The sequence below is a fragment of the Fopius arisanus genome, unplaced genomic scaffold (assembly GCF_000806365.1).
Source record: "Fopius arisanus strain USDA-PBARC FA_bdor unplaced genomic scaffold, ASM80636v1 scaffold00017, whole genome shotgun sequence".
NCBI classification, from domain to species: Eukaryota; Metazoa; Arthropoda; class Insecta; order Hymenoptera; family Braconidae; genus Fopius; species Fopius arisanus.
The window spans coordinates 706675-723229 of NW_011887756.1; the positions used below are offsets into that span (position 1 = coordinate 706675).

The 16555-nt window shown below is 36.4% G+C and overlaps 1 protein-coding gene across 1 annotated transcript in view; it reads right to left on the minus strand.

Moving 5' to 3' along the window:
* The window catches only part of LOC105263896 (dual specificity protein kinase pom1), a gene marked incomplete in the record, with an annotated part of 87108 nt that overhangs the window by 26066 nt on the left and 44487 nt on the right, over positions 1-16555 (minus strand). Inside the window, 1 exon segment of the mRNA XM_011300391.1 lies at positions 2031-2081. Coding sequence (XP_011298693.1) covers positions 2031-2081 — 51 coding nt within the window.

A 16555-nucleotide genomic window follows, 5' to 3' on the forward strand; every position in this document is an offset into this window, starting at 1 on the left:
GTGGAATTTTCAGAAAAATATGTCTGTGGATTTCCAGACGCGGAAATGGTTGAAATTGATACTGACAGCACTAGAACAGCCATTTTATCGTTGAAAGGACTGAGAAATGGAAAAATGAGAGAAGAAAAGAACAAATGTGAATAGGTTCATTAGTATTCCGAGTGAGGAGAGTCGGTTCATTGAACCTTATGGCTATTTATCGTATCTCATCCAGAGACGACACGTCTGACCAGCTAATTGTGTTTGAACGTCTGGGTATTGAACGGTGTTACAATTAATTCCATGGTAGGTTTGGTATTCCAAGGAGCGATAGTAATGCTGACATTAACTTTCAATTGAGAATATCATTGAAGAAAATCGAAGCTAAAACTCATTTCTCGAGAGCTGATCTATGACTTTCGGAAAAGAACACCATTTTTTCCAAAATAAAATAAATTGAAGAAAAAATGTGTATATATTTTCTCAATGAATGAGAAAAATCATTATCGCAGTGTTAATATATATTTAATTTAATTTAATTATATTTCATTAAAGTTAATTACCATTATCATTAAAAGTTGATTGATTTAATTAGTACCTCAAAAATATCTGAGATACGACTGACTAATAGCTTAGGGAATAATGTAGAGAGATAATTTTTATCATTTCCCGATGTCAACAATTTCCTGCTAAATTCGATGAGCTAGATCAGTGACTCAACGGCTATTTACCCGGTATATTGTCGAGAGGTGATCGTTACAGACTCCGGGAAAATGATAATACGTCACGACTCAGGTGGATAATTCTGTGATGCTGAGTATCAATGGCAATAATGACGCAATACAAATGTGCATGAAGCGTTCATGACTCAGCCAGGTGGTGGCTATGGGGAGAGACCTAGAGGAGACGATTCGTCTTCTTGAATGAAACACTTGTGTTGGGCGTCAAGAAGGTGAAAGATGTGAAATACCGCCCACATCATCATCGATCGTTAATACCGTCTCTATTCAATTACGAAATAGCGAAAAACCCGATGGAATTGCGAAATCGTCAACGAGTAATTTTCCCTGAGACAAAAATTTCATCTGCCAATGAAATTTACGTGTGCCAAACGAATTCGAGATGAGAATATTAATGGTAAATTTACGCAGACGTTTTAGGCACTTAATTGTATCGAGTGAATTTATTTGGCAGATGGATTTTTGGCACCTGTCAAGTCCTTTTAATTCCTCCGATTCATCTATCGTGAAATGTCCTTCACCTCTTCGTGATTTATTAGCAAATTCCTCAAAAACTAAGGGAGATATTGAAATTTTTGTAATGAAAATTTTTGTAGGTCGTAACCAGCTCTACAAAATAGGTCATTATAAAAATTTCGATATCTTTTTTAATTTGGGAGATATCTCCGAAAAACTCAATGGTACTCATCAAATATTTTGGTCGTTGTCTGACTTTTCATGAAGAATTTTTTGTTCATACTTTTGTAAAGTAGTTTCGCGACTGATCTAGTGTAATCCCTATTTCGAGAGGGTGTGAAAAATATATTCCGGGAAAATAAAACGTTTATGAACAAGTAGAACGTATATCCGTAGATCCGCTCCAGCCCACGCTCAAGTGCATGAAACGCTAATGCAAAGCCGTTCTAGAGTGCATACAACTATTATAACGCAACCTAGAGTGGTCCATTGTTCCCATATCCCTCCGTGATTCATCACGTTCTTGGCTTCCATGCACAGTTGCACTGGCTTTCTATTAAAAATACCAAGTAAAAACCGAGGGAGAATAAAGGGCAGAGTGATCTGATCGTGACGCACAATGTGTGAATGACTAAAGTGATTGTTCATTTTTATCCTATCTCGGTAAATCACGATATCATTTCGATTGACGATGAATAATTCACCATAAATTTGAATTTAAGCCCATGCACGGAGAAATTATTCATCCCTGATGAATGAATAATGTGTAACTGGACTTTGGGATATTCTAATGTCTCGGTTGATGCGGATAAATAACCGAGACATCACTACTTTCAAATTTTAGATACCACTCACCCTCCCCTTATCTTGGTGAATGGACGCCCGTTCTTTTGATCTCCTACTCACCTAGAAAATAGAAAAATATTATCATTATTACATGTCATCTCATTAGATTAATAAGAAATTTAATTAACAAAAATTATCCAGTCATAAAAGCCGATTTTTTTAATTCAAATTTGATTTTGGGTTTTACCCCAGTGAATTTTTAAATTATTTGTTTCTAATATTATTTAATATTCAATATTTCTCAATTGTTAAAAAAGGAGGAAAATTGAAATTTTCATGTGAATGAATCGGAAATTAAGGGAAATCATGATTAAATTTCTCAGTGTAAAGAATTAGAAATAATTAAAATGTTAAATGTAAACAATTAATTATTATTTCACACTGTTATAGTGGTATTACCGGAAGGTTTATTGTTTTGACGATTAAAGATCGCGATAGGGCATGTTCCAGTCGAGTGAAAAATCTGGGAAAGACTGTAATTTTTTTTTGAGAGTGTATCGTTCAAGTTTACTCAGGCTGATTAAAATTGCCTAGAGTAAACTAACAAACAGGTTGATGAGCAGCTTGTTGCCTCATAAAGGATTCAACGCCGACAATCGTTAAAAAAGAAGAATAAGGTCATCAACCCGGTGATACCTCGTGTGATTACTTATGTCACTAAACACTGACTGACTGTGACCAGTTATAAAATTTTAATGATTCTTTTTATTGTTGAATAGGCGGCCCCTTGTTGCGATGATTTGTTGCATGGGGGAGATTATTTTCGTGTTAAATTGTGGGCATGATCTAGGGGCTCTCACATAATTACTGGTGTGAGAAAATTAAATTCCATTGGATTACTTTTCAAGAATTTTCCATCTCTCCGTCTCGTGACACTTCACCGAATTCCACTTTAATTTGAACAAATGAAATAATTAAAAACGTCATCAATTGAACAGACGTGAAGAATAAAAAGTTAATTAATTAATAAAAAAAGTAAATTCATTGAAATAAAAAAAAAATAGAAATAATCGGAATTGAGGAATGTATTTTGAACGTCAAGAAATGTTCTCCCTCGGAATTAAATTGTATTCACTCATTACTGGAGCCGACGTTAATTACGCGATTGCCGAGGCCAATTACCCACATTCGATAATTGCTCATTCACTGGAAGCCAAGATTTTTTTACTCTTATCCCCCAGACAAAAGACAATTCCCCGAAACTGGTCTAACGTCACTGCCAGGAGAATTAAGATGAGAATTCTCGCATTAAAAAAAAAAGGTTTATCTCATGTGACCCTGATAAGTGATAACAAGCGCATCGCCGGTTTACGGAAATAAGGGGAATGGCTTATCAGTTTTTGCTTGCACTTGTCAGATAGTGTGAAGAATAACACCCCTTTAATTCCGATAGTCCATTTATGGAGAGATAAGTAAGAATGTTGAAAAATCATTGAGAAAAAAAAAAATAGTCACCAGATGAAAAACTAATCCGGAGAGTTGTTGATGAGAGGAAGAAACTCGTCAGTGTGGAAAGTTGACTGAAAATTTTCCGATGAAAAACACCGAGTAAACAATAATATTTTTCCCGACTTCGAAGGGGAGAAATTGCTGGCGACAATTTCTAATGTTCTTGTAAATCGCTATTGGTAACACAGTAATTAACTCCAGGATTAATTCTTCCACGACAATTACTATTGCAACCAAAAATTATACGAATTATCTCTATTGAATTATTCCCGGTTTGTTAGTGGCTCCGATTAAATAATGATTATTTAATTTATGGATGAAAGGAGTTTGTCGGGGGTACAGGGTCCATTCAATCTTCAGACCTCACGACAAAGTTTTCATCGATTGAAACCCCATGAGGGCCGATATCCGGCCACGTGTTTATACCATTCACCAATTCAAATGATTATAATTGGTTTCATTGTATCGATGCAATTGCATCGGTAGTAAATGGCTCTGAATGCTGGGTAATTTGGCGAGTGAGTTAAGTTTGATTATTCATAATGGAACTTTCATGCCGGTTTAAGTATTCGTTATTCAATTGATCGGGTTTATTCGCAAAGGCAGAAAGGTTTCTATTGATTTTAGTTTCTTTGTTGAATTCGAATAAATATCAAGGCCTTTGTTTGTTTCGAATGTGTGGAGGACATCATTCTAATTCTAACGAGTAAATTCGATTAATGCACGACGAGCGAATTTGTGTGACATTGCAATAGAAATAAATCTCCAACACACACTCCACAGGAGAATTTAACAGACTGATGATTTCGCTCACGGATTTTTGAATTTGATACGCCATCGCGGGCAGAAGCAATAATGCAAAAATCTAAAAAAGGGCAATGAAACCCTCAGACGCACTCGATATCAACCTGTACCATTTCTAAAATAACGACAATCTCTACTGGATCTCCAGGATTACTCTAGCCACTGGTTTAACCCGTTTTGCACCGATCAAGAGAGCTGACGCACCCATGAGATCCAATCTTGGTATTACGCCTTGTCACCCTGGAAATATGTTAATGTATCATCCATACAGGCGCCTCCATGCGTTTAATTACCCAGGGGATATGGCGCCACCAGAAAAATATCGGTGCAATTGATTTTTTCTAATTACACCAAGCGATACGCAAAAAAAAACATCGATTCAATTCGAGAATTCACTCGATAAAAAACTGAATGAAAATATCGACGATGAGAATGGGGAAAAAATCCTAATCAATGAACGCATTGTTTATATATATTTTTTTTTTGGTTAATATCGCAAGTGAAAAATGGTGCGAAGAGGAAATAAAATTCCAGAGCAATTTGTCGAGATTGTTCTAACAGTGACGATCATTCATGCGCAATTAGTGCACTCTTTGTTCTCCCAATCAAAATTAATGCATTATCATAATTCAATTGACACGTCAGTAGCGATAAAACGTAGTTTGAAATGATATAATAATCGGTATTAAATCGTGCCTCACCGGTGTAAACTTAACGGTGATTGACTCGAAGTACTTGACGAGAAATTTCATAGTATTTGTCGGTTGGAATTTTGACGTGACACTCGTCGCCTCGACGATCAAAGATTTCTGTTTAAATAAACTTTATTTGTTTTCCCACTTTTGTTAATTTCAAATTGAATAATCACCGATTAAATTCGAATGGGAGATCGAGCGATTATTTATTCTAGTTGACCGTGCGATTTCAATATCTATTTTTAATTCTAAATCGTTGGAGGCTGACCCCTTTAACTATTCCCCAAATAAACGGGAAATAATAATGTGGGCCATCTGGGGACAAGGCCGAATTATTGAGGAATAATCGTCGGTTGAAGGTCGATTGAATAAATAAACACTCAATCCGCGAGACAGAAAATTAATGACAAAGTGATAAACATGTCCTCCATTGCCATAAATTCCGAATAATTCGTAAAATTTAATTAATCAGTTGAAAAAAAATCTCATCTGTTCACTGATTACGATTAATCGACGCCAGGGGTCGAATGTCACTCTGCCATTAATCGAAATCAAAACAATTCGCGATAAATGAAAAAAAAAAATTGCAAAAATAATTGAATTTCGTTTTAATGGGTGAAATTTCTCAAGTGGAAATAGAATTTTAGGAAAAATCTCACTGTGTTTATCACATAAATATTATCCCCCCCATCCGGCATTTTAACGATAACAAAGCGATGGGAGAAAACCGCGGGAAACCCGGAGAGTTTAAATTATTCGCACAGTGCGCCCGGGGTCTCGTCGTAAACTAAACATTTTCCTCTACTCATGGCGATTTATTTTGCGTTTTATTCCCCGTATTTAGTGTTTTTATTTTTTTTCACTTTTAATTGCGCAAAAGTTGTCAGTGTCGCTTTTGTTTCGTGACTAACCGACAGTAGTTAGGATCAGCGCTCGGTAACGCCGAGGGAGAAACGAAAACTAATTGAGAAAGAGATAGGAAAAACTGATGTGCACGCATTCTCGTGCGTGCTACATACCGATGTTACGCAAATGCTTCGTCGTCGTGTTTATTTGCGGATTTTGTGGTTTGAGGGGTTTTTGAGTGGGTGACAATCTTCCGCCTTCATGAAAAACTTAAAATCCCATCGGAAAAATTCCAAAACCATTCAACATTAAAAATTAATGAAAATTAAAAATTAATGAAAACAATTGGAATTGATATTTCAATATCCGGAAATTGGAATCACGAATTTTTAACTCCGGAAATCAATTAATTCGCAAGAGAAAACTTGAATCAATTAAGGGGGAAAATAAATTCAACTGATGGAGAATTAATAATCATTGTTTTTTTGGGAGGGAAATTTAATTTTTTATTGGTAAATTGAAATTCCAAATTGAAATGGAGAGGATTTCATTAATTTGTTATTTAAGTTTAATGGATACTCGAATACTGGAAAAGGGGAGACTGAAGGGGAATGATTTTGGAATTGGCAATGAATATCGATATCGAGGAATTAGGGAGTGAAATCGAGGAGTCAATGAACGATATGAAAATATACAGGTGGGAATTTTCAGAGTGATTGCATAATGCGGTCATCCATATGAGGGTAAGGGAAATGCAGACGGTAGGTGAATAATATAGGTCTCAGGCCTGTGCCAGAAACGAAAATATAAAGAGGAAGAGAGAGATATAGTTCTATCGGTCAGTGTATTACCCTGTTGCTTCTATACTTGTAGTTGTACTTTGTTCATTGAACTGAAGCCAAGTATTGAATAACCCTGGGTATTTGTTAATATTCAGTATTTTACGAGAACAACTTTTTATACACCTATGAAGGTTGTAAATTTGGAAAATAATTAAATTAATTTCGCCATTAGATGAAAATTATTTGGAAAAATCAATTTAGTAAGGAAATTTAAAAGTTTAATGTCAAAGTTTTGTTTAATTTGTGAAATAAAATGTTTGTTTTGTTTAATTCCAGAAATTAGTGGATAATTTTCAAAGAAATCGATAATTAATCATCACGGGATAAAAGAGCGAATTGAATTCAATTAATTAATTCAATTAATTTGAATTGAATAAAAATTTCCGAAAATGTAGAAAAGTCATGTTTTTCCATTTGTTAGAATATCGATGGATTCCAGGAATTGATTGATAATTAATTAATTTAATTATTTAATCAGTTGACATTATTAAATAGAATCGGATAAAAATTTCTGGAACTGAAGAGAAAAACGAAAAATTCAATTAAATCTCAACTAATCTAAGAAACTATTAATTTCGAAAGGAAATATCAAAAAAATGTTATCTGCTCCTAATTAAATAATCTCCAAACAACTCCATTACTCCGTCCACTCTAAATTGACAGCTCTTAAGATAACTCCATAATTAAGAATATCGTAATGATTTTTCCCTCATTCATTGCCCTAACAAAATTAAATAAAAACACCTGCGGCGGAAAATTAATCAATCGCCGACGGAAAAGTGAAAACGCTCTCAAAAATTCCGGAACACGTGAAAATGACAGGAAAGAAAAAATAATGCGGAAGTGGGGAGAAAAAAAAACCGACGAAAACTTAGAAAAACCGGATCTAATGGACTTAGAATGGTCAGTCCAACGTGAAACCGTCTGTCCAGTACACGTGGACACGACAGGAAGGGGTAAAATAAAAATATAAAATAAAAAAAAAGAAGGGGTTATTGTGTCTCGTGTGGTCTCAATCCAATACCTCCACTGGGAAGCCCCAATAATGTTTTAAAACACGTGGGGATTTTAAATCGAGTCTCGTGCCCCCCAGATGCTCCAGAAACTGATGAAACAATAAATTCTCATGTACCCCATTAAAATGAGGGAGTGAAAAATATTGAAGAATGCTCTTTGTGATGTTGCAAGTCCGAGTACTTGTTTTCTTTCTCCATTTTATGCACTTTGTTTCGCCTGTACAGAGACCGGGAACGACGCACTCAAGTCCCTTCTATATATTTTAACTTGTTTTTCATTATTTTTCACTCCTCCTCATCCTCTTTTTTTCGCCTTTTCTTTTGGGCTGGATAAACCGGTTTTTGGTCTCCATTCGATACCCAGGGAGTACTTGAAACACGGGCTTGCACATTCTCGGAGGGGGGCACATAGGGGGGGCTTTATTACTGAGGCTGTCGCCTTTTTCAACGAGTCTTACGACTTATTTTTAAAAAATGTTTCAGTAGAATTTCGTAGACGCGAAATTAATTCAATCTCTTCCTGAACACGAGATGAAAAATTTTTGTATTGAAAAAAAAAAAACGAAATTCCATATTTCACATTAATTGACTCTAAAAGCTTCTGAATGCTAAAGTTGACCATTAAATTATCGAATATTTCTCCGACATTATTACCACGGAATTATCCGATATTTCTGACAACTTGACGTGACTAGAATTGAATAATTCTTGAAAATGAAAATTTGAGGTAATATTTACCAAAATATCCTGCAGAGATACCGGCATGAGTGAGCAAGTTGACATTTCCCCCAAATATATTAAAATAATCACCGAAAAATCCCTATTTTCCCCTCCAACTTATTTTCACGCTTTCGGAATCACTTTCACGTTGAATAATTCGTTGAACCGTGCCGCAGCAGATGCACATTAACTCCGGGCAAAAATAATTGTACCGAGAAAAAAAAATGATAGTAAATTCACTCGAATGATCTGGGACAACTTCCGGATAACGATTGCTGGTATTAGGAAATATTGGAAGTGCTAGCATCCGGCCAGACGGTCGGACACTGGTCTGTCTCGATTCCCTGTCCCCGGTTTAGTCGTCGAGTGGCACTCGTGCGCCTCCTCATGCCTATATTAAATTAAAGTACAGTTGGTGTTGGCTATACCTTTTTACCTTCCCCCCCTTTACCCCGTTTTTCCCCCCTTTTGAATAATCCGATGTCAGGCTTCGGTTGCTCGGTGTCGCGGACTTATAACCAATTTTCCAACGTTAAATATCCATAATTTCTATAATTTTCATAATTTCCATAATTTCCATAATTTCCATAATTTCCACCTTTTCCATAATTTCCACCATTTCCATATATTTCCCATCTTTTCCATCATTCTGCAAATATTTCCCCTCTTTTTTTATCGACAATCCGTCCATCAACTTTTTTTTTCACAATCCCCTCCCACTCCCACCCACCGGGTGAATCAACTCGAAATAAAATCCTCTCACTGAAATCTTTCATTTCAAATTGAAAGTTCTCTCTTTTAGTTCTGTACCTCTCGTTTTCTTTTTCCTCCGTCCGAATGAATCTCGATGCGCGCATATTTTAAAAAAGCCATCAATTCAATCTTTTAATGCGAGAATTAAAAAATGATATACTGCAAGTCTTGTCATGGACTTTCAACTTCCACGTGCAATAATTACTTTTTCGTAATCAGTGGATCTTTTTTATTTAATTTTAAGTGAACTTTACCGAGTTCTCCATTGGTCTGGTATCTCCCTCGTTTCAGGATGAAAAATTTTTAACAAAAGCTTCGGCGAAGTTGCAAACGAGTCCTGGGTACGATTAGCCGTTTTACCGTTAGCCGTTTCAGGCTGATAACCCCGGGCTTTGTGAAATAAAAATATTGTACTCTGAAATCTTCACGGTAGAATTTTTTTTCCACTATAGACCGTTGTGTAAATGAGATGAAAATAAAATTGCCAGTATTTTATTCGGAGAATTATTCGTCAGGCTAGAGTCCAATAAGAAAATTAGATTTCGTCATCCTTTACTCAATATAAAACCGATAGAACGTGAAATTCAATTTGAAGTTGATCTCGTGAGGGCCTGAGGAGTTGTAAATTCAATAAAGAATCGATGAATATTCAGGGAATAAAATTCACGACAATGGAAACAGCCGCGGGCCAAGTGGATATCGCTGTGTGAAAAATCGATACAACATTTTTTACTTCATTGACGTTCTCGGTTATTTTTCATTGCGAATCAAAATTTAAAATTAAAATTACATCCATAAGTCAAAAGTTTCACTGACTCTTTTTATTTTCCTCGCAACGCGTCGATCACAGTTTTTCCACAATTAAATTCTGTTATTCACCGATATTTCTCCCGATTTTTGAGGAATAATAATTGAGAAAGAATTAACGTCATGCCGTATACAAGGTCAACCGAACAATCGCGTAAAATAATTATTGATTAAATAATTTTTCAGTGAGAGATAGAGATAGAAAAACGCGGAAATAACGCGAGGAAAAATATTTGCAGTGATATCACCTTGGAGTGATAATCAATGGAATGCAAAATATTATTGACAAACACCTGGAATTTCTCGGCATAATTTACATTAGTCATTCTGAAATTGGATAGAGTGGGAAATTGATTTTTCACCGACGCGCACTGATATCGAAACGACAGACGTCGCGGATGTCCAGGGAATTACTGATCGATCGTTGGCAACGAATCGAGGGTTCTATGTGCATTGGTAAATATGAAAGCGAGAGGAGTGAGAAAGAGGAAATCATTCAACGGACTATATTATGTTGATTTATCATTGAATATAGCGAGAGGTTATGTGATCTCCGGTTTTGATAACGCTGATGCAGCAAATCCGTCAATTGAATTGCATTTGAAAATTCTTTTGTATCCAATGAAATTTTTAATTTTAGAATAATTAATTGAATGGAGAACTCAGTTAAATCAAGTTTCAATGAAGTTTTAATAAAAAAAAAATCACGCGACGAATAAGTGGATTTTTTCAAGAAGAAATGTCTCGAGTCAATTTCGATTGAATCAAGTTGAAGTCAAGTATAAAAATTGAATTGAATCAAGTCGAAAAATTAAATTGCGACTTGATTCAAATTAATTCGTAAATCAATCTGAAATATTGACTCGAATCAAGTAGACTTCAAATTAAATCATGTCAGATTCAAGTTGAATCAAGTCTGTAGACGAATTTAAATTTTTTAAAGTTTGACTTGATTTATTCTTGTAGACCCGACACAAAACGACTCGACTCCCGTCATGATTCGCACCAACTTGATTTACGACAATTTTTTTTTAAATCCCTGTTTGTAAATAAACTCCACGTGGAGAAATAAAAAGGGCTCGATTTATTTCTGGAAGACGGAGGTAATCGTTCCTCATTGCACGCCTGTTGCCCAGATTATCCGGACAAACGTGACTGGAATCATCATGCGTGATATCAGATACAAGTATGAGTTATACTTAAGGAGATAATCTTGTTGAGGTTTAAAATCACGGACTTTGGTGTCTCCTCGTGACAATTCGGAATGAAAAAGATTGATCACATGATCCTTCACGCTTGCGTAATTGAGACTAATATTCGATCCTACAAGACTGCCTCGATAAAATGAGAAATCATTACAAAATCAATGACGCAAATTAATTTTATATCCGTCATATACCGAGTGAAATAAAAATTAGTAAAAGCAAATTCTGCTTTCTCAAAATACGACGCAATATTTTACCGATGGGAAATTATTTTTCATCTTTGCCCCTCACTTGAGTGACAGTACACGTGAGAATTCTAAACGGGGCTTCAAGAATCTTGTTTACTTAATCTAGTATTCATTTATTTTAGTCCTGTTGCAGCGTTTCTGCTATTAGTCACGAATTTTTTTAATCCAAGGGCTCGAACACGTGTTTAAATTGAAAATAAATACTCTTTAAAGGGCGACTCGTGGTGTGTCAATGAACATTTTTCTAATTTCAGAGGAAAAAATATTTTCAAACTGCTCGGCCATCACCACCGGTTTTATCCGCCATAGCCTGGAGCCCCTAAATTACAATAATTCGCATTTCCGGTGCGACAGGTCTTCCCCGCCTCCACCATATTTAACAAAATTACGCTGTATTTCTCTGAATTTCATTCCATATTCTTTCATTTAATTCTCTGTTTTTTGTCATTGAGATCCAGAAGTTGGTATCGCCAACAAAAATAAACGAGTTTCGCACTGGATAGAGTCACGCACATCCCGCAATACGTGATGGGCTCAAGGCTCTTCACGCACGTTAGAAGAAAAAAAAAAACACACGAAGGGGTGAATGGAAAAATATTCGAGATTATCATTAATGAAATTTTCGTGCATTTCGCAATAGCGAGACACGCAAGAAGAACGTGAAAAATAATTCCGAAAGTCTGGGGTGAGAGGTGGGTGTGGAAGAGGGTCAGAAGGATGCACTTTCCCTCTTGGAATACTGGAGATCAATTGAAATGAATTTAAAAAAATAGGATGAGCTTTCTGACGGGCCAGGTAACCGGAATCCTGATTAAACTTGTTCGGCATTCTCAGGTGGACTTGGGTCGAGCGTATGAGTTTTCTCTGGGGATTTCACCTCGGTGATTAGTCCCATCAGCGCAGCAATTTATTTTTATATTCAGATTGATTCCTCGGGATTTGCTCAGCAATTAAATTTTTGTTTTACCGAAATTTACTTGATTCAAATCAAGTTCGATTTATTTTAAACAATCGGCTTGAGTCAAGTCGAAAAATTAATTCGAGTGAACTTCTGGACTGTCAAATCTTAAACTTGATTTGAATCACCCTAAAAAATCCACCTGACATCAATTATTCGACATGACTCAGGACTTGATTTTTAATGTGAAAAAAATAATTCCCCCCAAATTTTCCCACCAAATAAAATCCCCCTCAGACCTGAAAAAATTCACTCAGGCCCAAGGTCACCCCTAATTCCCAATAGTCCAAGTAATAGTATGCACCGCTGACCCGGGTCAAGTCCCACAGGGCAATGAAACATCCAGGTCTACAGGCTAGAAAGTTGAATAAAAAAAAAAAGAAAGAAAAAGCGGAGAGATGATCGCACACCCTGACAAATACGTGTACATGTGAGGGGACAAGCGAGACACGCCGACGCTATATCGATCTGGCAACTGTACCACTCGGTATGTAGGATTTGACCCCAACGCACATGATGAAGATATTCCAGTATATACCATCCATCTGTTAAATTTTTACACCGAATTCTCCATTTCCAATCACTCGATGCAAAGACGCATGACGATCAAGTAAATGATCAATTCAAAACAATTCATTGACTCACCACGTGTGCCCTGTGATGCTGATGATGAATAGTTAGGTGGTGAAGATGATGTCTCTTCTCCTTGGAATGATGATGCTTGCCGTGTGATTTACCACCACGATGAGGTGGATAAGTATGATATATCATATTGACACCGAAACAGGGCTGGCGTCACCTGACATCAGCTATCGAACACTTGGCACCACTAATCTGCTGCTGATTCTGGACACTGTGACAGCCTGATCTAATAACACCTGTGGTTGGGCCATCAGTCTGTACTTTGCGCGATTGGGTCTCAGGTTGTTTAGCCGATGGTGATTTGTTCTGTCGTGTTACGTCATTCTCATCGACATCAACGTACGTAGCACGATGATGACGTGAAAGGATTTTAACACTCGTACCGATTGGTGTTACTGTTGTCGCTGGATCCAATTTAACGAGGGCTGCCTGCAGACCCAGGGTGTCCATTTTTTTTCTCAAACTCTCTCGAGGACTGCTGAGCTTGTTGTTATTTTTTCGGTTGATGATGGCTCGTGCTCGATGATTCACTTAAGCCTTGGTCCAGTGCCAGCTGGACGTATGCACTGATGGTTAGGACATGTCCGATTTTTTAACGTCTGGCGCGATTGGGGGTTGATGGGGCAATGGGAGGGGTTAAAAAAATATTCAAGTGAATGAAACTAAATAAATAGATATTATTTGAGGGCTTGATCTTCACGTGAGACTCTTCAACAAGATCATTCTGAAAAACTCAATTCAAGTTCTGAAAGTCTCAAATTAAGTTTTTTGTGTATTTGGGACCTAAGATAAAAGTTATGAATTGGTTTGTCAAATCGTGGGAATGAAACTCATGTACTCCTTCATGAAAGTAAATAGCCAATTCTACCTCCCCCATTTTGTCGTTTAATTTGATACCCAATGCACGTGAAATTCCCATGAGGATCATACCAGCATAAACACTCTTTACGAGCTTTCAATTTGCTCGGAAATGAAATACAAGCAGTAGCTGAAGAGATAGCACGCTTTTCTTGTTTGATTATCATTCCCTGATATCTACAAGTTATTTAAATAATACAGATCGTGAATAATGAGTGAAGATACCTGGGAGCTCTCACTTTAATGCACAATTGGGAGTATCAGCAGGACTTGTTTCACGCTTTTCATTATTTTTTTTTATTCAACCTCCTTTCTCCCTTTTATTCCATTCAATATTCAAGGACTTTCATCTCTGATTACGTCAAACATACTATCCTTTGTCTTTTTGTTATTATTTTTTCAAGACCATTGCACACGCGACGGCTAAAAAACGAGGGTTTGCGTGACGAGTCAAGATGATAAACTTCAAACTCAAGTTTTTGTCGGAGTATCGATAAATTGGGGTAATGAGGGATAAATTGACTATCCTGAAACAATGTACTATTGATGAGAGTCAATATCCATTGTATTTACAAATAAATTATTTGTGGATGAGAAAAGCAGAGAAGGTCACGGAAAATTTGCATTCCTTTATGCAAAATCAGAGATCCAAGTCCAATACTTCTCGGAAATCTCTTTGTGAGGAGTCCAGCAGTCAGGAATCTGGCCAAGAGGAAATGAAGGCATGTCGATTACTAAAAAAACTAAAACCTGGTGGAGTGATGTCGAGACCTTTTCATCAACATGTTCGAGATAATTTGCGATATGGTGGGATCATCCGTCAGACGTATCCGTCGGGTTCGTTATACTCTTTAACTGTGGGAGAATATATTCTGGTGACTGTAGACAACTCTGGTGTTTCTTGGAAGCGCATCAAGGTGGCCTGACCTAATCTGGAAGTCAAGGACGTCGTGGAGAGCCAACAAAGAGATGGAGAATGCCTTGGACAAGGTATATTCAATCCTGACAAACTGCCGATTGATTATATTCCGGTGAGAAGAGCAAACCGGAAGTGCCAACTGATATTTGAGATGGGTATTTATTGACTTTTCAAATATTTTAATTTAACGATGTACTCTCAAATAATAGAAGACAATTTCATGATCCTTTCTCGATTTTCAGAATTTAAAGTCTCAATTTTGTGGATAAACCTTGAGAATTGATGAAGATTTCGAAAAAGTTAGTAAAGAGTCGATGTGCCCCTCAATTTATATTTTAAATATCAAAAATGGTACCATAAATTCCATACAAATTTGCGAGTGTTAAAAACTTGAAGTTCTTCCACTTAAAAATTCAAGAGTAACTTCAGGGATAATAGAGAATTGACAAGCTGATAAAAATGGATAATTTTGGAGTAGCAGGTGAAGCTGAAGTTAATGGAAGAATTTCTGAGGGTAAAAAATTGAATTCCAAATTGATCAGAGGGACTTGAGGGAGCGTTAAATTTCCAAGGATTCGTGGGGCAAGATGCGATGGGGATTAAAGCAAGAAAAGAGCCCTAAAAAACTAAGGTTTTCGCTTGCCTTTTTTTTTTTTCATTCAGGACGATGCACCCAGTGAAACGAGCCTTTGTGCCGGTCAGCTGTGTGTATGCTCCTGAATCCATTAGTCGAGGTGAAACAGGAACAAGGCACAAGGTATTTACCAAGTATCATCGGAGGGTCCCAACATCCCACACACTCCAACGCCCACATTTTCATCGTAAATAAAAAGGTATCAAAAAATTGCACGTCGCGATGAAAAAGATATTGAACAATTGCTGATTTAATCTCCAGTGGAATCGATTGTAATAACAGCAGACGATATCATTTACTAAACCTTTTTTTTATTATTATTATTTTTAGGGGAGCATTTGAAGAAATAACTCACGACCTCAAGTGCGCAATCGAAAAATGAATCTTTTGCCAATCCAACAATTTACGAGTGCACGCGATGAGTCTGGAACTCGATTCACTGCAATTAATTAATAGATCGAGGAGATTAAAGAGATTTTTAATAATTTTTATGAATTCTCTGGGGAATTGTCGAACTGAGGTGGAATTTCTGAGGATGAAATTGTAGAAAATTTCAGTCGTGATGAGAATTAGTCAACGAACGAACGAACCAATTAAATCTTGAAATATGAAGAAGTTCTTTCAATTCTATCGGAGAGATGGAATTTTATTTTCCATCTCATTGAACTTTCAATGCTTTATGGAGTGAAATAAATTTCATCTCTCACTTGAAATACATATTAGGAGTAATTAGATAATGAATACTTCCAGGATGAGTAAAAAATACATCAGACTGAGGTATTGTTTCACCTTTTCCGATAATTAGTTTGGGACGATAGCTTTGTCGAGTGTCTGAATGAAATGTTTCGAGTTTTAAAACAAATATTGATGTCTGTGTTGAATTAGCATGGATTCACGAGTGTTTGCAGAGATCAAATAGGATTTAAATCCGAGTTCAAATGAAATAACCGAGTACTCATAGGTAATTGCTCCATCTGTCATTCAACGAGTGTCTTGATATCCATGGGTGTACCAACTAAATTTTTAACTCTACAAACCTATGATTAATCGATCAATATGTCCACATCAATAAGTTAACCCGATCCACGATTAATAAACTTGATGTTTCACCATTGACACAACACTTTCTCAGATGAAT